The 22,486-nt window shown below is 40.5% G+C and overlaps 1 protein-coding gene across 1 annotated transcript in view; it reads left to right on the plus strand.

The window, feature by feature from the left end:
* LOC140931256 (uncharacterized) overlaps positions 1-22,486 on the plus strand; it is a 68,373-nt gene that overhangs the window by 9,461 nt on the left and 36,426 nt on the right. Inside the window, exons 7-31 of the mRNA XM_073381025.1 lie at positions 288-356; positions 847-891; positions 1,961-2,014; positions 3,490-3,543; positions 4,087-4,140; positions 4,657-4,710; positions 5,210-5,263; positions 6,812-6,856; positions 7,826-7,879; positions 8,454-8,498; positions 10,127-10,324; positions 11,345-11,398; positions 12,597-12,641; positions 12,725-12,778; positions 13,287-13,340; positions 13,822-13,929; positions 14,848-14,901; positions 16,030-16,074; positions 16,759-16,812; positions 18,075-18,119; positions 18,541-18,594; positions 19,717-19,770; positions 20,302-20,355; positions 21,193-21,246; positions 21,927-21,980. Coding sequence (XP_073237126.1) covers positions 288-356; positions 847-891; positions 1,961-2,014; positions 3,490-3,543; positions 4,087-4,140; positions 4,657-4,710; positions 5,210-5,263; positions 6,812-6,856; positions 7,826-7,879; positions 8,454-8,498; positions 10,127-10,324; positions 11,345-11,398; positions 12,597-12,641; positions 12,725-12,778; positions 13,287-13,340; positions 13,822-13,929; positions 14,848-14,901; positions 16,030-16,074; positions 16,759-16,812; positions 18,075-18,119; positions 18,541-18,594; positions 19,717-19,770; positions 20,302-20,355; positions 21,193-21,246; positions 21,927-21,980 — 1,509 coding nt within the window. The remainder of the gene's footprint in view (positions 1-287; positions 357-846; positions 892-1,960; positions 2,015-3,489; positions 3,544-4,086; positions 4,141-4,656; positions 4,711-5,209; positions 5,264-6,811; positions 6,857-7,825; positions 7,880-8,453; positions 8,499-10,126; positions 10,325-11,344; positions 11,399-12,596; positions 12,642-12,724; positions 12,779-13,286; positions 13,341-13,821; positions 13,930-14,847; positions 14,902-16,029; positions 16,075-16,758; positions 16,813-18,074; positions 18,120-18,540; positions 18,595-19,716; positions 19,771-20,301; positions 20,356-21,192; positions 21,247-21,926; positions 21,981-22,486) is intronic.

A 22,486-nucleotide genomic window follows, 5' to 3' on the forward strand; every position in this document is an offset into this window, starting at 1 on the left:
CTCATCCCGCAAATCTTGACCCGATCGCAAATATCATCGGCGATGGTGCAATCTTTCAGAAAGCATCTTGTGACCTTGTAAATTTTCATGAGTGCTCTTTATTTCTTTTTGTTAAAAGGTGGACATGAAACTGATAGGTCGATGTCATTATCTCGATGCTGTATACCTGCTAGAATTCAATTTTTTTTTCTTTTTTCGGAAACATGGAAAATAAAAACCGAAGAAAAATATTCTTGGAATAATGGCTGTTATCTGTTCTATTTTAATATTGTTTTCTGCATTTTCAGATTCGTCCCCAGGATTCTAAAGGACCCCTCGGGTTTATTCGACAGATAGCTGGACCTCCTGGTGATACTGTAAGTAATAAGACAACGTTGACTGTGACAACCTCGATGCCAGTGTCCGTGACACGAGTGCATGGAAGTTGCTCTCTCCGAGTTATGGGCTCCTGCCTAAACTGCTTTTGCGACCCTTCAAAAACTTATTGGCTTCATATAAGATGTTGACTTGCACAGTAAAGGGGTAAATTCAGCCGCCTTAACTTCTGACACCATGGGATGTTCAATGAAAAACACAACACACAGAGGAAAATACACAGAACACTTTTTCTTCATACCTCGTCACAATACATGAAAATTCATAAAATTATATTCATCATTTCAGAACACCTTTTGTTACAAAAGGCATACCAAGGAGTAAGCAACATGTCAAAATGGTTTAATTTTATCTGCTTTCATTTTTCTTTGATCTCAAGTTTTCGAAGTTTGTGTTATGTATGAACAGGAAATATAATGTAGTTGGTGGTTTGTTCCTGTTTGACGTTTTAAAAAATAAATATATTTTTAGGGTCCTCCTGGAAAATCGGGCCCTCCTGGAAATCGAGGAACAGAGGTAGGACTGTAAATTTGTTAGGCTACTAACTATGATTATAACTCTTTCACTCCCAAAACTGGCCAAAGTCTCGCCTTGTGTAAAATAAAACAAGACAGTCTTCGATCCTGGATTCCACGCCGTGGATTCCGGATTTAAGGTACTGGACTCCTGATTTTTTGTCAGTGGAACTGGGATTGCTGATTTCTATCGTTATTGGGATTCCGCATTTTTCGGGCTGATTTACAGTTTTCATGAGCAAAACATTCCCTTGTTTCGGATTCCGGAATTCTGATTATCTTACATCGGCGAAAAGTCAAAATCAGATAAAAATTCCAAATTTAATTTTACAAAATGTTGTTGAAAAAAAAAATAGTACAATGTGAAAGTGATACAAAGAGTCATTTGAAGATTCGATCATTTACTCCATTTACTCTGAGTGAAAGGGTTAAATAAGTGAACCATAATTATCACCAGACTCACAGATTAATTTTACTTTCGACAGTTACTTTTTATTGGTTTCATGCTGTGAGTGGGGTCTCTCGCTTATTTTACTTGTTTTACCCATTTGCCCCTATGAATTTTGCGAAACACACGTTCTGATGCTAGTCGAGCAGTTCCTGTGTGGTTATAACGTGCCAAAACTGCTCCAAAGGCGGTTTTTAGGTCAATCACTTCGCAGCCGGATGCAAAATATCAGCTTCCGATGTTCAGGCGTCAGCAGGTTTCAAAGTTACTCGGCAGTCTCGACTTTTACCCTTCGCTTTTTCTCAACATCCTTCCTTCTCGCTATCTCGCTCCGTCCTTTAGCCGGGCATTAACCAGGCTTTATTTCCATGGGGAAAATGGGTTTGAAACAAGATTTCCATTGGAATTTTCCCGTTTTTCTTCGGTTTCCTCGACTGAAGCCTGCTAATTTTTGCATGGTCTTCCTCCTTCAAAAGTTAGATGACACAGTTTGCCTTGGCTGTTAAAACTAATGACGCCACAATTAGTACAAGGGACGTGGATCTCGGGCGGTTCAGGGGGCAAATGGGTTAATTGCATGTCTTTTTGTAAAAACAAAAGTGTTTGAATTCCTTTATTGCAGGGCGTACGAGGTGAAGCAGGAGAGATGGGATCCATTGGCCCTCCAGGAGAAGCAGTAAGTTTTTAATATCAAAACTCGTAAAATGAATATTGACAATTTTATTGGGAAAACTTTACCTGTGACACAGAGTACAAAGGAGTTCCGCTTGTCGTGGGAACATCCACAACTCTACTAAAAACCAAGGTCTCTTGTAAAAACCCTTTCGATTACGCTGTTATTGCGTTGCATTTCTGTTACACAACGTATATACCGCAGACTTAAAGAACTGAAGACACCAAGATCGGCTTACTATTACGCGCTACTTCGTGCCTTGTTCGGAACGCTTTGCCAGTGAGTCGTCCTTCGAGCAACGTTCGTTCCCACCGAGCATTGGATAATACTTTACCAGGTTTGTAACAGAATCACATGACGGTTAGATCGGTCAAGTTCATAGTCGATAAAAGCTGTATCGATTGTAAAATTTAACTGCAGTCAGGGTCACAATTAACTTCTCTTCACCCTGTACCCGTAATTGTGACCTGTAACCACCATCCAACCTCTCCACACTCAACTCTAGTTTTCCAAAACAACGTCATGTAAATGCCTGTAGTAAGAGGAAAAAGAATTATTTCAAAATACTGTTTTAGCAATAAACCTCCAATAATTATCAAAGAAGCTTAAAGAGAAAAGGTGGTAATTTTGAACCCGGTGCCGAAAGAAATAAAAACGGATGTAATGGGGATTTCTGAGCCCCTATCCGATACACTGGTACACTCAACAATCAAGAGGACTACATGTATATTTTTACAGACGCTTATTACAATTCAACGATCGAATATAATCACTTCCTACTATCAAATTGGAACTAACTACATTCTAACTGCACTAAGATTTTTTCATCTGTCCTTAGTACACCATTTACATAAAACCCCTGTACAGTAAACTCCCGTTTGTAATATAAAATGTGTCTAGCTTAAGTTACTATGGCAAAATTCCACGTTTCCACGTAAATGTATGCAGTTGCATCATCATTTTATACAGTATATTCACTAAAGACTTTGTTTACATAATTAATTGGGAAAATCTATTTATTTCACGTTACAAGTATCAATTTCTAATTTTAATATATAATCACAAAAGAATCACATTCAGGGGCGGATCCAGGATTTTTTTTAGGAGGGGGTGCACTTGTCTCTTGCTCTATTTCAACACCAATAAACCACATAGTTTTTTTTTTTTTGCAGAATACGAGTTGTATTAGAAAACCGCAGGTCATCTCAGGGGGGGGGGGGGGGTGCGCACCCCCTGCACCCTCCCCCTAGATCCGCCCCTGACATTACTCTAGTCGGTTTTCTTTCCCGACAAAGTTAAAAACGTAAACTGGGGAAAGAAAAACTTGACCAAAAAATTGCTTCTCCTACGGGAAGCACCAATAGGATGGGACGTGGAGAGGAAAGCGATAAGAGCTGCCCATAGTTAAGACCTCAGCATGCAGTTTTTAAAATAATATAATAATTAAAACCAAGATATTTATTTATTCATTGAAATAGGGTGATCAAGGTGCTACAGGCCCGCCAGGAGAAGCTGGACGAAATGGAAACGACGTAAGTAATATTAGCAACATATTCTAGTTTGCAATTGCCGGCAGTTTATAGATGTATTATTTAATACTCTCTGCAAAGCAGTTAACTGAAACTATTTTAGCTTGAATAAGACTATTCAATTTGGTAATACCAGTAAAACATATTTCTGGTCGGATTTTTGAAAACGAACCTAACGAAATTTGTAGCCATTTGAGTGAAATAAGGCAATAGTGGCAAGTCTGAAAATCACACAAGTAAACGAAAAGGAAAAAAGAGCAAAGAGAAAGAAAGGAGGGGAAGAGAGAAAAATTAAGCATTGGACGCGCTTTTAGTTTTTATTCATGCTTCTTTGGAAACTGCTGGACGGAACAGGCTAAGTGGCAGTAACGTTTTAAAAAATCCAGACTTTACAAAGTAGAGTACGAATGGAGATAGGTGTAAAAATACGTGTAAATAGCTTCCCTTACACAGGGAAGAGAAATTCTTTTTCACCCTCAACTTGTCCTTTCCTTGACTAGGATATGAAATTAGTTTATGATCTGTGTTCCATATTTAATATCGTAGGGTTTGCCTGGTGCCACTGGAGAGCCTGGAGACGCGGGACTTGAGGGAGAGGCGGTATGTTTTTCCAATCAACTATTCTCTAGCCTACGCCACAGACGAAACTAAACCTCTGGTTACTGAGTCCGTCTGCCAGCCAGCGCTGTAATCCCTGTTGTGGGCCCCCAAGCTATGTACTAGGATTTGAGTACGCGCCATGATTGGCCCGTTAAAAAAGCCATTGTTGATTTGCCAATCAGGTTGAAGGGACTCTTCGCCGATTCGTAGACGTTACTAATCGGGGTTATATTACGGGGTTATATTACATAAGTGAAAGGAATATTACTGCAATATGTTTGATTGTTACACCATGATATTAGTTAACCAACACGAACACTAAGCCACAATCAATAGTGAGGCGAGAAAGGAAAAAATCGTCCTAGGTTAAAAAGGACCCATATTTTTTGACAAGTTTGTTTAAAAATTGAACATGATTTGAAGACAAGATTCCTTTCACGTCATTAAAGAACACCTGCGCAGTAAGTGTGTATACTGCTGAACGATGTTGCTAACAAAAACGTTCTTTACCTCTAGGGTCCACCCGGTGCTTCGGGCCTACGTGGTCTTCAAGGCGTCAAAGGAGATCGGGTAAGACACATTTTCTTTAAATAGGCGAATCTTTGTTTACACTTTCATTCTCTAATCAAGCTATTAAAATAACCCCTCTGAATACTGAAAGAACATATTAACAAGTTCAGTTAATTGTGACATTTTGAGCTCATAATACCGAGTAGCTTCGAAGAATTTGTCTTTGAAAAACTCGAAACTTTACAAAGAATGTATGGCTCATTAACGTTTAGCCACCTAGCAATTTCGCAGTTTTCGATAGCTGCAAAAACCTCGCTATAAGGGGATGGTAGGTCAACATTCGCGGGTAACAGTGCACTGTTTCGGTCTGACGTCATAGATTTTGCAAATGTTGCCAGCTCAGAGATTTCGGCGCGAAACAGTTTCACTTGTAGATGTCATGTGACCTTGAAATAACCAATGAGAGTGTGCACCGTTGGGGAAAAATTTTCTAGCTATATAAAAACGTATTTATAGCCATTTTAGTTAAATTTAGTCTTTTCTTGCTGTCATATTTTAGGGTTCTCAAGGCGAAGCAGGCGAGCCAGGTGACAAAGGAGCCCAAGGCGCGAGGGTATGTAAAATTTTATTTGCCAGCAGTTTCGAAATCAAAGTGCATGTAGGCGTTAGCCAGTGACTGGTAATAGAGACACTGGGTAGCGTCAGGAGCTCATAACCTGGAGTTAGCAACTCCCATACTATGCCTATGTCACGGCCTTTTCACTGATGGGCGTTTTTTTGCGCCAAAATCGTTCTAAAAATAAATTGGTCAGTGAAGAAGCCGTGACACGAGTACATGGAAGTTGCTCGCTACGGGTTATGGTCTCCTGATAGGGTGTCTAACCAGCAGCTTAGTCCTATGCCAAACGTCGAACTTTTCATGAGACGAACCAAAGTTAGTCAAGCTCATGAAAAGTTTGACGTTTGGCTCAGTTACGTTCGTCTGAATGAGCTTGTATCGTCCAACACATTCTATCCGTCTGCTTCAGACCGATAAAATGTCTGAAGATCGTCTACGAGACAAACGTCGATCTTCACATGCGACGAAGTAAACTAATATATTAAAAATTTGAATGATATTGTATATTTAGCCTCGTTCGGGAGAACACCCGATGGCCGGCTAAAATTGCTTTCTTCTGATTCAGTTGATTGGTTCGACTCGTCTTTGGTTCGATGTCAGATCCAGCAGACGATCTTAATTTAGGTCCACTCAAATTGGAGTTTGGTTCGTCTCATGAAAAGTTCGACGTTTGGCCTTAAGGCCTCAGAAAAGGCCATCTGCACGATGGCATCATTTTACTAAGGGTGCGTTCCTTTGGGATAATCCGGATCAGGATCAGTGATCCGAGATCATTTGGATCATGGCAGATCCAATGAACCGATGAATCCTTGTCCAGAGTGGATTGGTCGGTTCGTTTGATCTACCATGATCCGAGTGATCACAGATCACTGATCCTGATCTCGATCATTTCAAAGGAACGCACCCTAAGACAACCAGAATCGATTTCGTTTTCCCTTCATGCTTAAATTTGGGTATCCCACCGAGGTTTAAATAACAACAGCCTTAACTTGCACCAGAAAGCAAAACTCCAAAGGATTTTGGTAGTAGTAGTTGATAATATTGTTGAAAATCCAACTTAACTCCATGGTTCGGGAACCTTTATACTGCAGACCCTGTTTACATCAGCACATTTTTACCAGAATGTACTTTAACTTACTGTAAGAAAGGTCTCACTTGAACCGGTGGACCCACAGCCATTTTGCATCCTTCCCATGATATCTTGATCATGATGCCGTCTAAGTCTGGTCTAATATAATTAACATTTGTCAGAGGTACTAGAAATGTGTTACGTTACACAGTCAACGCGGTACAACTTCCAAGCGATAGAAATCGAGATCAAATTTTTTGAATGCTTCTGTAAAATTCTATTAGTATTCTATGGCAAGCCCTTTCTGGCGATTTAAATATACACTGCGAGTTTTGCGAGTCAAGGTGTTTTATAAAGCTAGCTGACTTTGACTGCTGTGAATTTGGTAGCATAATTACACAGTCTCATCACCTTTTGAACATTTGCAACAACTGATTATTAGGTTGATTTTGTTATCAATACTCCTCTTGCAGGGTCTTTCAGGAGAGAATGGAAGAGCTGGGGTGGATGGTGAACAGGTAAGTCATTCTCAGTAGCTAGCCAAGAAGTAAGGCTGAGCAATTGCGCAGGGCAAATTGGAATCTGATTTTACATAGTCTGCATTCATTAAGCATACTTTAGATGGTGGCCAGAAAATCGCTTTTGTCAGTTAAGGCTTTTTTGGACAGCACAAAGGATCATGATAGTAAGAGAAATCTATATGTCCGTATCATAGAGGTGACCCATGTATTGAGATAAAAATTCTATGAATCTTTCAAACTTACTCTATGTATCGTGGAAAAGTGTCTTTCGAGATAGACATCCATTTAACAATTATTCCTCGGGCTCAAATGGGCGAGAGGAATAATTGTTTTAGTAAAACCCATCTAGTTGGTCAAAAATATCAAGACAAAACAACTTTAGCTAGCAAAACGCGATTCAGCCGCCATTGTTTTGGTTTTCAAAACCGCCGCTTTTCGCTACTAGTGGGCTATAACATATATACCTAGTAGTAGCTTAACCAATCAGAACGCAGCATTGATAATACACCACTAGTTGGATTTTACTAAAGAAAGATGTACCTTTACTTATAAATACATCATGGTGTTTAAGGTTAAGAAACTTATGGGGTCGTGGAACTCTATGGAGATTTTTGCGTGGAGAGCTACGGCACTTTTCTCCTTGGCGAACTTGCGTTAAGCCTACATTATTTTGTTCATTGTTTTCTCACCTATCGTTCCACGTACTACATTCCCGCATGAAGATGTTCTCCATGGACATATTTCATTGCGGCGAGGGCCTCGTGCTCTGCTCTGTTCTGTAAAATGTCAGTAGACATACCATTATTTATACACTATGGTGTTTAAAATTAAGAGGCTTATGGGGTCGTGTAGCACATGCAGATATTCTCCATGTAAAAAGCCTGCCCTCGCCGCGCTTTGCTCCGTTTTATAAAATGTCCTCTGAATACAAAATACTCAAATGACTACTTTTACTGGTTCAAACAGGGTTTACCTGGACAGAGAGGGAGACCTGGTGAAACTGGTGAAGCTGGAAACATAGTAAGTAATGTTCCGTTTGATAATGTATATCTCAGATGTTTTAAAATCCCTTCATCCCAGCACTTCTATCCTTTTAACTTTGGAAAGCTTGTACATATAACGTACGAAATAAAGTAGTGACAGCACAACAGAAAAGCTGAAACCACCACCACCACCCTTGCACGAAAGTGTAGCTAACAGCAGAGGGCTTCGACGTGAGGGTTTCTAATATCACCCACCTTTTCCCATACTTTGAACGGAAAACGTAGAAAGAGAGAACCCCTAAGGACTAAGCTAGGGCGGAATGGTATCATCAAGAGCGCATCTAACCAGCCCTGATATCACCCTTTTATCTCATTATACTAGTAATAACCATAGGTTACGGAGTGCGGGTGACAACGATCTAAGATCAAACGCTCTTGCTCCAACGCAGTGAGTGCTTTGTGCAGGTTTCTCGCGACAGATGTTCAACACACGCGTGTTCAGATTACGAGGTGTAGAAGGTCGAAACTCGCATGACGGTATGTTGTCGCCCGCAATTACTATGCATACCGGTATATTTTTTCTGAATTGCTTGTTGTTAATTTGTTTGCAGGGACCAGAGGGGCCTGCTGGACCGCAAGGAGCCGAGGGCCCAGCAGTGAGTTTGTATTATCATAACGATTTCTAAAAAAAAACATAAAACGGCAAAAACGAACAAATTATCCAGGAAAAATTTTTTTGATCATGCAAATTACAGCATTTAAAGCGATGTGGTGCGAAAATTATGGTCGATCCTTTACATCTCCCTTTATTCCCTTGTAATACTAATACCAGTGGCATAGGTTAGTGGGCGAAGATAATGAAAATACTTTCGCACTAATGGAGTCTGGTTGCACGTTGAGATTTGGCTCTAAGGTTCTTATGAAACCATTTCGTGCATTAAACAGTCAAATTTGTTCTTGCATTTCTTAAGCACTTCGAAACATTTCAGCAGTTCCTGAGGGATCGTCCCATGCACGTTCCTGTGATGTTTGGCAATGGCGGAGGACTGTTGTTTATGTCCTTTTACACAACTGAGTAAATGTCCGCGTGTGTAACCTACATAGCCTCCATCACACAGGTCACATTGGAAGTTATAAACTACACACTGTTCAGTTACGATCGGTGGCTTTGCTACTTTCACATTCAGTTCTTGTTCAATTTTTCGGCTGGCAAACACAGGCTGGATGGTGGTGTTTACTTTTAGCCTCATATCCTTGAGTTGTTGTTTCACAATATCTGAATTGCTTTTCTAAAAAAAAAAACAACCAAAAAGTGATGAATCGGTAAATATCGATGTTAAAAGAATAACGAAAGAATAGTGATTTTTTTTAATAAACACTAACCAAAACCTAAGGAATTAGTGAAAAAAATTTGGCTTCCCTGGAAATCATACAATGCAATGACTGTAAACTGTACCTTTTTTTTAATTCGCCTATCGTCGCCTTGTTTCTACAATCCCGGACAAAACTACTTTAGAAAGTTTTCCCCATCATGTCCACTTTCCTACGCAACAAAACTATTTCCAAAACGAAGCCTTTGCGGAAAGAAAACCCCTTCCCCCAATTCAATGTTGCTTCCCACAAACGCCCAGGCATCAGGCTTTCGTTTGAATACACAACAACATTGCTTTCAGGGGAAGGGGGAGAGGGAAGAACCAGTACAGCTACGATGTTTAGAAAAATGCTGTCCAAGTATACAATTTTCTCAACAGTTTTGTCCAAGATTGTAGATCTTTTTCTGTGTGTGTGTGTTCCTTTCGGTTTATTTGTCGTATATTGTTCGCGATCATTGTTCCTTTTGCGCTAGATGTTTTTGTTTACCATATATTTTGTTTATCTTGTAATTTCACATCAGTTCTACGTTCTGCTTGGTTCAGACCTGGTGAAACTTTTCAGCTATTTTCTCATCCACATGATTCCGATTGGAGATTTTTTACGCCTTAGTTCTCGTTTGCTTCGTTCGCTTTTGCAGCTTTTGTAAGTTTTTTTTCGTATTTTGACTTTTTATTTGTTATTTTGTTGTATAAAGTACCGCTAAGCAACGTTTCGCTACGTATACAAAACTTGCTTTCCACATTTGTAGAAATAAAAATGATCGTTTGGGGACGCGCGTGAAGTCTGTGATTTCAATAACCGTTTCAGATAATGAAATTGTTTCAGAAAAAAGCGCCACAAGGTCAAATTAATTATAAAATATGCCATGCAAGAGTGTTCATGTCTCATGTATTTTAATGAATTATATTAGGGACTTCCGGGTGCAAGTGGGGTCGCTGGCGCCAGTGGAGCCATTGGTGCCAAAGGAAATCAAGGACCTCAAGGCATTCAAGGTCGTAGAGGAAGGACTGGTCCCACAGGTCCCGATGGCCCGCAAGGAGAAAAAGGAGAAGATGGATCACCCGGGGCTCCTGGTGTTGACGGGCGGCAGGGAAACAAGGGTGATGCCGTAAGTATTTACCAGTCGTAAAAACGTGGAGAACTATATCATCATATCATGATTTGACCTGCAAAATTTTTTACACTTGCAAGGATGATCTCATAAGTATTTGATAGTCGGGCTGATGAGTGCGGCGCTTTTATGACGCTGCATAGAATCTAACTAAGGGGTGGCGAATGGTAAAATCCGAGACTCGCCGAGACTCCGAGAACCTAGTTCGAAATCCGAGCCCGCGACTCCTTGGCGAAAAGTTTCGAGACTCAAAAAAAGTAAAAAAACCATGAAAAAACGAGACTTCGAGACTTATCAAAAACGTTTCCGAGATTTCGAGATCCTGCCAAATTTTTCCGAGACTCACGTTTTTCGAGGTACCATTCGCCACCCGTTAACTGTGACACTCAAGCGTGACTGGGTGACAAGAGTAGTTTTTCTCATACAATTTAAAGTCGCCGTTAAAGTCGCTTCTTTCAGTTCCTGCTAACAAAATTTTCCAAAAGCGAACTATTTTCGTGTTTACAGAAAGTTGACCGACAATTACATAAGGCCTATTCGGTCACCTTTTCAAGTAACTAGGTCAGCTAGACTAAATGCTCCAATGAGGTCTTACCTAAAACAGTATGGGTTCAGAGCATGTGTTTAGACCCTCAGAAATACACTCCATCTATAAAATAATTTATCATTTTATTCATTCCATCTCAAGACCACAATTTTGTGTAGGACCTGTATCGGCGACCACATTCAATTGACCTCACAATCTGAAAACAGAATCAGAAACACACCTCATGGAGATGAACGTGATCGTGATCACATGATCGCTGAGATAGTCCCAACTAGAACTGCCAATCTGAAACCAAATTTAGCCCCGCCATTATTTGTCTCCCTGCTTCTCCATTTCCCATTGGAGTCCCACGTTTCATGGAGGTACATGGTCAATGGATGATGTATCTTCTTTATCTGTTTTTTTTTTCTTGTTTTCATGTGTGATGTTGAATTTCAGTGCCAATTCTTTTTATCCTTTCTCCTTTATAGGGCTCTACAGGACCAATGGGCTCTCCTGGTGATGCTGGACAAACAGGAGCAGACGTTAGTAATCACATCTTGATATTTCACTCCAGGCTAGACGTAGAATGATTGTTGCACTGTCTAGTGTTTTCGAGCAGACTGTTATGGCCTGCCACGACATGAATAGATTTTTGAGGGAGGCGTTACCCTCTCCAACACCCCTTCTTTGTCAACAACAGGTGGCCAACTAGTTAGTCCTCTGTTGAGTCCAAGCACATGTACAACGTTAATAACGTCTATTTGGCAGATGCAGTTTTCTTTCAGTTAACGCACACGGAGCTCCTGAATCATAAATACCGTCGAACCCCTCTTTACAGACACCTGCTCAATACGAACACCCTGTTAATGCGGACACTTCCATTGACACCTTCAGTGCTCTTATTAACGGGGTTTGACTATAAGATCTTTCCGGGGTAGAATTTCTTTTTTTGTTATAATATCCTATCGTATTCTTGTTGGTTCACTTAGTTTGCAGAGGTTTGGCTGGGATCCCAATCGAAGCGTGTGTTAAAATCATTGACGACGAATCTGCCCACTTCTGCCATCTAGACCCTATTTGGAGAAAATCTGCCCCGGGTAGATGGGTCACCCCCATAGCCAAGTCAACTTTAGCGAGCGCTGATATGAGAAAAAAGGTTGACCCCTTTGCCCGAGCTAACAGTGCGTGTGCTTACTCTGATTGTCTCGCCTGGACCAAGTCATTCCAAGTGGACCCGCCTGGGTGACCCAAAGTTGGCCCGGCTAGGAGAGTGACAATGCCATCACAAAAGGGTAAACAGGCTAGGCGCGCCACACTTCTAACCGAGTCAACTTTTTGTTTCTCTTGTAAACGGTTCGCCACGTTTTGTAAGTAAAGGTAAGAAAAGTTGGCTCGTCCAGGGTAGGCGAGTGACCATTTTACCCAGGACAACTTTTCTCCATATAAACGGAGTATTAGCCTTTTAGACGACTTGGATGGCTATGTTTTTATATGACGGATCTTTATACCGTGACAGCTTAACAAAGCAACGAGACTTGGCTGATACAACCCTTACTATCACGCATTCGTTCTTGTACACGCGCCGATGCTGAAGCTGCAGTAGCAGCAATCTCGTTTCAAGGGACTGGAACCCCTTTAGTCAGTTCCGAGGAATAACGGTAAAGAAGACTCCGGGACGAGATTGTGGTAGATGGCTGAGCATCATTTGATCAATTTAATGCTCATTTACTTTTTTTGCAGGGAAATCCTGGTCAGCCGGGAGATCCTGGAAGAAGAGGAGACCAGGTAACTTTCACTTTTGTTTATAAAAATGCTAGTCTCCCTTGCAGCCAGCTGCGTCTCATCATCAAAATTTGTTTTTACCACAGGGCGCCCCAGGAAAACCAGGAGAAAGGGGAGCAACTGGAGAAAAAGGATCAGCTGTAAGCCATACTTCAAGTTTTAGGCTATGTTTACACTATAACGGGTTGCTTTTGCGCCAGCACGAAAACCGCACCGGATAGGGTTTCTGTTCACACGTCGGCGCGATTTCTGTATGTAACGGCCCGGAGGGGAGCTGCGCCGCCCCGATCTCTGGTGCGTCACTTATCAGATAGGTTCTGTGCCACACTTTGGTGCAGTGTAAACTTGCAGTGTTCGGACCGTAGAGGAAGTGATTAAGTAGGAGCGGGGACTGGAACCAACTTAGACGGAAGTGAATATTCAGGAGTGAAGACTGGAATTAAGTGCACCAAACCCTCTCCGCCAACCATTCCGGCGCATGTTCAATGTGTGTGAACGACTCGCTCCGGTCCCGGGCCAACGCTAAGCCAGATAGCTTTTCCTGTCAGCCCGAATAGGTATCCGGTATCGTGTGAACATAGCCTTAATAAGAGCCACATTTCCAATGACTGGCAAAAGACTAATCCAATTTTCTTCTATCTTTTCTAGGGAAGCCGTGGAAACATTGGGGCTCCTGGTGGCCGCGGGGTCAGCGGAAGAAGGGTATACTATTGTTTAAGCTGTGTTCAAAAATATTGTCTCATTGTTTTTCCTTTTTCTAACAATGAATTTGCCATCATTTGATATATCGTAGCATTTTGTGACAGCTTTTTCAGACTTAACCGTGTGTGGACACCGTTCAATCGTTCCTACCATTTTGGAGTTATAACTGACCAATACCATTCTGATTGATTTGTGTAACCACTTGTGGACGGCCAGGAATCTCCTATCGCAAACAACAGCGCAGTTATTTTCATCTTTAATGTTTGCCGGCTTCTGCTGCAGTCTCCCGTACTCACTGGGGTGGCAATCTAAGGTGTCATCCTAAAGAATGGCAACAAAGCAATGCCCAAATACACTTCATAACTTTGAGAAGTGATGAGACTGCTATTCAAGCTTAGCCGTCGTTTCAAACAAATTTAAGCAGAAATGCGAGTTGTTATCACGTTTGGAACAACTGACGACTTTGATTTTTATTTTTTAGGGTAAGCCAGGCAGGAGAGGTAAACGAGGGGCCATAGGGGAACCTGGACCACCAGGTCCCCAAGGAGATCATGGATACAGTGGTGCAGAGGGAAAACCTGGTGAAGCCGTAAGTAACCCAAATTAGTATTATTCGCTGTAGCGAGTTTATTGGCACCAGTTAGCGGTTCATTAACCAAAAGCAGCCTCGAAGATTTTTGGATTTCTGAGATAAAGAATGTGAGGTCTTAAAAATTCTTCCAAATAGACCAATACCCGCAATTTCTATATATTAAATTCCATACATGGCTCTGGGGCTCTGGGAAAAAAAACAAAAGAAATGTATTTTTCATTGCTGAGCCTGAAGGTGATTTCTTTTGTTTTATTTCCCCAAGCCTCAGTGCCAAGTCTGAATTTTAACATATCGAAATTACTTATTGGTGCGAAATTGCATTTGGTTTCATTTATTTACTTTTTTTTAAATCGCCTTATGATTCTTTATATCTAAAATCTGTAGCATGGGAAATGGGAAATTTACGACAGGTCAACTTCGCTTGACTCGGAAAATGGCGTTACGTTTTTAAAGAAGGAAATCACTTATTTACAAATGTATGGGAACACTTTTTCATCACTTTTATCCCCTTAAGGCACAACGCACACAGCAATGGGAAAAATGTAACATTTATCTCTTTCTCTAAGTCTATTAGCCCTCGCTACAGACGAAACTAAACTCTGGTTAAGTCCCTCTGCGAAACAGCTCCGAAATCTTTGTTGTGGGCCCCCACTTGTGTACCAGGATTTGAGTACACGCCATGATCTGTTCCAAAAGCCATTGTCGATTTGCCAGTAAGATTGAAAGGAAATTCGAAACTCCCTTCCGGTAATTCGTTGATTCCGTTGGAGCCCTAAAGTAGAACAGGGATCTCGGCACTGCTTCGCAGACGTTACTTACCGAGGTTAAATTACGCCTGCGACGCAGGCTACAAGTCAATGTGCTTCCCTTATTATTTCTTCTCTTTAAGCTGATGTGAGTTTTCATCATTTGTAGGGTCAACAAGGCAAAAGGGGTACCGATGGTATAGCTGGAGAGAAAGGAGATGATGTCAGTATAAATCATGCATCTTAACAGCTATGTTAACCCCTTCATTGCCAGAGTACTTGATGGGGTTTTGTAAGGCGACTCTAACTTTTCAGTCTGCAGACGAAATCGTATGATGTGACCATTCACATGAAAGCTCTCTGCCTGTACTTTCACATGATGCCATTTGTTTGTCAAAATTTTAGAAATGAAATGTGGAAATTTGGTCGAAATTTGCCTTTGGCCCCATTTGGCAGTGAAAGGGTTAATTTATTTTAGTAGAAACCCACAAACGAATTCTGCAAGCTGACTGGTTATAACATTTTCACCCTCTTTGCGTGACAGTATTAAGTAGCGAGCAGGCGTTTTGAACAAGAACCAAGCAATAGCATCCTCTTTAATCAATCATTTTTACGAAGTTTCTGAGGAAAAGATAAACTAATCAATCAGTGATGCTTTAAAAAAAATCTAAAGCAGCCATTAAATACGGCATGTTAGAAGTGCAAATTAAGTTGTATTTTGTCTTCGACGAAAGAACGACGTTTTTGTGAATTCAAGTCGTGTGGACATGTACCCAAGGGTATGCTAATATTATAATTAAAAAAAAAACGTTTGTGATAAAGAAAATTGGCTACAACCAAAATAAGTCCAATTGCTCTTTTCTTAATAAGTGGCCATCTATTAATTTCAAGAAACTCTACCTCGATCTCGTAACCTATTCGTCAAAAAGAATACATGTGCTAACGATTGTCCTTACTAGAATATCGGTCGGTCGTCTAAAATTTACTAACCAAATGTGGAGTGAAGGATTTGAGTTCAATCAACCGTTCGTCAAGCGACCACGCCTTCCCTACCCATCCATTCATTCATATTTATAAGAAAGGGCATTTACAGCAGTTAAAAAGGATCCAAAGTTCTAAACTAGGTATGTGAAAGGGATACCATTTATCAAAGAAAGGTATACCAAAGTAGCACCCAGCTTTTCTGTCAAAAATGATGTATAAGATGTTAAAGGGTTGGACCTGGGGGGCGGAGTCTCCCCGTATGAAACTTTGTTGAATACCCACCCCCCAACCCCCGGGTCAAACAACAAACTATCGTCAATGACATTTCAACTTGATGAACATAGAGGGTGGAATTTTGTTTCTTCAGGGAAGCCCAGGAGAAATAGGTGAGCAAGGCAGACCCGGCATTCGGGTAAGTCAAAACAATAATTAAACTGTTTTATTAATCATTCGACGAATTGCAAAGCTCAAAACATCCTCACCTCTACTTAGAACAAGCGTACGTTTTTGGAAATGAACAGATTCTCTTTCATCAAAAAGAAGTATACATCCTTTGAGTGGCTTTTTTATGTATCCTAGCTTGTCTAAAATGATTAGCGATTAGTCAAACTTATCGCAATGGCCGTTTTCGCACTACTAGAGATGGATGATCGGCCGTTTTTACGCTAGAGACGTTAAAGTCGTCTGGACGCATTTAACGTCTGAGACGTTAAAGTCGTCTGTTAAGTGCGTCGTTCGGACGCACATAACGGAAGACGTTAAAGTCGTCTGCCTTATTTACCGTTTTTATACTAGACGTTAAAGTCGTCTTAAGATGACTTTAACGTCTCAGACGACTTTAACGTCTCTAGCTTAAAAACGGCCATCCTTGTTCAAAATCCGTCAAAATTAACGGATAAAGAGAGGATCATTCGTCCAAAATTAAAACCGTTTCTTTTTCACGTTAAGACGGATTATCCGTCTGACGCGAATTATCCAACAGATAATCCGTCCCTAGTGTGAAAACGGCCATTAAGTGGCATTACTTACAATCATTATTCTTGTTCATTTATATATTTATTATCTCTTTATTTATTTTTTGCTGTAAATATTATAGGGAGATCGAGGGTCACCTGGTAGTGCTGGAAAAACAGGAAATACTGGAGCACAGGTAACTAATAACAATAACGGTATGAGAAAAAATAAACACAGCTGAACCCTACTTCAAATGAAGTGAAACTCGATTGAGGTCAGAAAAACGGTTCTCTACAAGTTGTGGGTGAAGGAGGAGGCGTGGGGGATGTCCAACTTGTCTGAAATAAGTCACGTAAGAATGTTTTTAAATTTACAAAGCGATTTAGAAAGGATGTTCATGTTACATGTAGAAAAACAACTTGTTAACTTTTTTCCTAGGCTCGCATTTTTTAATGAGTTCAGCAACACCCTTAACCAACTGGCAATCTCTCTGGGGCGCTCTGACGGCGGTGCCATCAGAGCGCTCCAGGGAGCTTGCTAGCACGCTACAACAGACTTAGCGGGTGTTTCACAGCAAATAGGAAGATTAGCAAAGCGAACGGGGCTATCTTGATACTGACAATAGTGCGAAATCAAAAACACAATTGACCAATGGTGGAACAGGAAATTGAGCAACGGAAGTAGGGTTCAGTCCTTTCCTCTCATTTGACTTTGCGTGCTAAATCTCTGGTAATGATAAATATTATGACAGCAATAAAGATTTTCTATCGCTCACTAAGCTCAAGTGTCTTACACGGCAATTCAGACGCATGTCACCTGCAGCTAAGAAGCACAATTTGGTAAGGTTTTTCCTCAGATCGAGCCCCTTCATCAATCTCCAAGCTTCGCCCATGGGTACAAATGGGAGTTGAGTGGTCGTAGGGTGGGGTTCCCTGAATTGGTTTTTTTTTTTTTTTTTTTTTTTTTTTGAAGGGCGATAGAATAACTTTGATGCATGACTTACCTTGATTTTAATGCTCGCTCTTTAGAATTTTATTTTACATTATTTTAAAGAAACTATCAGCTTGTAAGGCCCAGACACGTGTAAAGTAAAGGATGCGCCTAAGAAAAGTGCTACTTTTCAACTACCCTTGAAACTCGTGACCTGATCCAATTTAGCAGCGCTCTTCTAATTTCTTAGGCGCTTTTATAATTTCTTAAGGCTCGGAAAAATCGCGTTATTTTGCAAAATTAATCCAATACTTTTTTATCATTCAACTAGTGTTCGTGTTTTATTTTGAAAACACGGAGGGGAAGATCCGCTGGCAGTGCAAACTGCGCATGACCAGACCATTATCTGTACGCAGTTATTTGAAAGTGATGTAATGATCTCTAGACCAATCAAAGACACGGATCTTTAGGTTTCAAAAAAAATTAAGTGCATATTTCCATTCATTTAAATTTGTATTTATCTTTTAGGGTTACACCGGTGATGATGGTCGGGCAGGCAATGCCGGTCCCGCTGTAAGGAGGATTTTTTTTATTACTATCATTTTCCCCTCACACTCTTATATTAATCCGAGTATTTTATCCATTTCTCGTTAATCACAACTTTCCTTAAACCCGGCCACACCCCATTATTTTACCAAAGTAATTGAACTCCGTTAAAACTCTACTGACGGCCACCTCTCCGCAAGCGAGCGAAACGCGAGCGCGCGTGAATATCAACCCTCGCGAGAAAGGCAAGACGCGGCAGGGAGAGAGAGATTTTTCGCCTTTCTCGCATGGGGTAATTCGCTCGCTCTACTATTCCTGAGGAAAAATGGGGACTACTCGTAGTCTAATTCAATTGCAAAAGAGCCTTCAAATTCATTATTTTCCATACCCTCAGATTTTCGTATCTACCTCAGCACTATTGACATAGTTATTTTTTATATAATCCTAGGGACCTCCAGGCATGCCGGGTGCCACGGGATTTAGCGGACCTAAAGGATGGGAAGTAAGGAAACCAAATAAGTTTCTTTCAATTACAATAGACCTCCTTAGGTGATATGATATTCTTCTCCTTTGTAGGGCTTTTAATTTAACTTTTCCTACCTAAATTCTTTTTATTTCTCTGCAAATGGATGTACAGTTACTTAAGTAGAGAAAAGTTTCCCTTAAGAACTTCATATGATATACACTGAGGAAACAAAATGCTGGTAGCAGGTTCCTTGCTTACATTTCTTTTATATAAAAATTGCATTTAATTCTATAATATTTCCGTAGAATATTGTTTTTATAACTTTGTCAGATTAGACTTATCGGTAAAGAAACGAGTGATAAAAACAATATATTTCCTTCTGTGATGCACATCGATGGGAAGCTACATATGAGATTATCGCTCGGCGCAAATTTCTAGTTTTCAGTTGCCTCATTTCGCTCTTTTTACCGTCCTTCAGAAGCAAATACATCGTTAATACTTGAAGATTAACAACGTTTGCGCCACTGCATCAAACTACAAACTAGGAAAACAGAATTTACGCGAAAAAACTTCGACACGAAGTTCAAAATTTTTGTGACCGACTGAACTGTACAATCTAAAGTCACGTGCTACCGATCGAGAGCAAAAAAATATACAGTTAAACTAGTTATGGAATTGCTTGGGAACATGTTATTTCTGTGCCTGCTTTTGAAATCAAAATCGTGACAAGTGGGTGAATTAAGAGGACACTACACAAAACGTTTACACTCATCGGAGCCAAATAGATAAATATAACTAGAGATAATAATCAATTACGGATCCGCGTTCGTCACTTACGGAATCGAAATCGAGTCGAAAGGAGTCCAGTTTCCCGGCCGAGATGCCCCTGATAAAATCATTGGGGGCGCCTTATCGGCAGTCGCCCACGATACCTTGAAAATTTGTGGCTTTGTACCACAGGAACACCAAGATTAGGATGCGTTGTGACGAACGCGAAGAGAAATAAAAAGTTAAAGATAAGTTTCTAAGAGAAACTGTAAGAGATGGTGCAAGGGGTGCTTCGGTCTAGCGCTTGAAACGCCTGTCAGCTTTTGCCAAAGTATGGAGAATTTACTTCATCAACTTAGTTGATAAAACCAATTACATATTTGTTAACAGGGTTTACCAGGCCGAGATGGTGATACGGGCGAAGAGGGACCGCGAGGGGCAAAGGTAACACTGTTTAAACTCGATTGACATTTTTAGTGCCACATCACGGTTAGAATTTATAGGTATGGTGGAAAACTTGCTGAGAACACTGCGCACCGGCCATCTGTAAAGGGGGAATCCCACTACCACAGGAAAGTACTGCTCAGTAACTTTTATTGGATCAGTCACACTTCAGGATTTCATCCACAGACTCAAAAGTTAGAACCACCTTGTACAGCATAATAAACAGTACCACGGGAAAGAAGTACTCAGTAACGTTTATAGGATCAGTCACACTTCAGGATTTCTTCCACATACTCAAAAGTTGGAATCACAGCATTAAGTAATCAATACCACAGGAAAGTACTTGTAAGTAAAGTACCTTTCATTTGAATGGACTCTCTTTTTTTATAAGATTTCATCTCCAGATTCAATACTACTTGTAGTGCTTACTAGCTTTCGTTTCAGAATTATTACCAAAGTAATTTACTTTAAAAAAGAAACAGTTGAGAGGAATACTTTTAATATATCGCAAGTATTATTTTGTGTTGCTAGGGTAACCGAGGTGCGAGAGGACTGCAGGGTAAAGAAGGAAATACAGGAAGAGATGTAAGTATTATATGGTAAAATTAATAATCTTTTATAGAATTTACATCCATACGTTCAAAGGAATACCTGTTAATATAACTAGGTTATTTTATCCCGTTAATTCGGAGATTAATTCGTACCATTAGAACACATCTACAATGAAGAAACGATCGAAGGATCATTGGAACGACGGGAACGTGCAATCTCCTTCCCGGGGTACTCTCCTAGCCGTCCCCATGGGGCCCCACGGGGTGACAGGTAGGGGAGAGAACCTGGGAGCGAGGTTGGAGAACGTGTTCACTTCATAAATAATTCTTACTTTCCTATTTCATAATCATTCAGTCTCGAGATCTGTTGGAAATTTAACAACAATTCTTTATTAAAAAAGTCACCGAGCCAATAATTGTTTTGAAGAATCAAACACCACGCTTGTTTTGCTTTCTCATTTTTGTATTTTATTTCATTTATTTATTTGGCTCTTTTTCCACTATGTTTCTTTATTTGTTTGTTTGTTTGTTTTGTTTTGTTTTGTGTTTGGAGGGGGGGAGGTGAAATCGGGCCCGTTGTTGTCCCGTGAAGCCCGCGACACAAGCATATTGTCCGCCAATCCCGTTCCCAGACGCTGTGATCCTTTTGTTTGGTACCAAGTATAACGTTCCGCTGGACCAGGGTAACGAATACTCAGGGGGCGTGATTGATCGTTCGCGACATTTTTCGCCATTGCGCACGAGCAGACTATTGTTTGTAATCAGTTATTTTCAGTTGACGTGAAGATCTCTAGTCCGTTAAAAATTTCTGCAAAAAATATTTTTTTTATGATAATGTTAAATGAAAATAATATTTGTTTTGCACATTTAGGGCCGACGTGGTGAGCCAGGTGAACCAGGCCTTCCAGGAACCATGGGCCTCAAGGTAACTTATGTCGTGACGAGCTCACAACTACAAAAAAAAATAACATCAATTACTGAGCTTTTCAAAAACACGCGAATTGTGACGTTCAAAAGCCAACTGACGTTTGCGTTTTTCGCTGCCGTCAATCATCTTAGCCGACCTCTTAGGAAACAAAGGTGATTGGATTTGTGATTGGTGGATTTTGATCCGTTTTATGTGTTCTCTGTTTCAAGGTTCGTTGCTTGCGATCGTAATTATGATTGACGGCAGCGAAAAAAGCATTTCTGACGGTGGCTTTTGAACTTTAATAGTTCGCGCGGTTTTGAAAAGCGCAGTAACACATACACATCCTAACCAGCGTCTCTGCTCCTCACAGATTAATCATGCATCCTTATATCATCTTTAATCACATGGTAAAGGAACTAAGGTTCTTTTTAAAGGTTGTGAAAGCTATTTTAACACAGGGGGAACATGTAAATAAGGAAATTAAATGACCCTTTGAAGGTTATTGTCCAGTATACAATATTATACTTGGAGTTTGCGTTTACTTAAGACTTTTCTTAACCAAGTGTTATTTTTCTTATGCCTGAAAAAACACCTCGGTATAGACATTGTTCAACTGTCCAATTGGAAAAGAGATGAATTGTTTTCTATTGACACATTTAACTGCAACGCTCTCTCTTGCATTTATTCCACTGTAGGGTGCCCGAGGCCCCATAGGTGCTCCTGGTTTACCTGGCAGCGCTGGAAAACAGGTTGGTTCAGTATTGCATTACTGCGTGTTTAATGATTCCAACAGACTTTTTGTGCTATTATAAAGGGTTACAAAAACTGGGCAGATATTGCACCTTATGGTTGCGATTGTTGCTGAAAAAGTAATAAAGTGATAACGCAAAAACCCTTTATGTTGGGAGAATACGGTTAACATTATTTTGTTTACAAAGGCAAACTAACTACTAGTTTAACAAGTAAAACATCATAGTATGACCCTTTTATGTGATAGTTACTCCACGTACTTACCCAGCAACGAGGATCAGAACAGTCGGTTAGTGCGCGGCCTTCTGTGCTGATGGTTTGGATTTCTATTCCCTGGTGTTACCTTAAATCCTTGTCTTGACTTCTTCATCCTTCACGTGTAGCTTTTAGTAGCTTTAACGAAATACCTATAAGACAGAGCACTGAAGGAGAGAGGTGGTAAAATAGACGTACCATCGGCCTCAGCTTTGTCACTAGTCCTGAGTGAGTACTGTTACAACTTACC

This window comes from Porites lutea, chromosome 3, assembly GCF_958299795.1.
Source record: "Porites lutea chromosome 3, jaPorLute2.1, whole genome shotgun sequence".
Lineage (NCBI taxonomy): Eukaryota > Metazoa > Cnidaria > Anthozoa > Scleractinia > Poritidae > Porites > Porites lutea.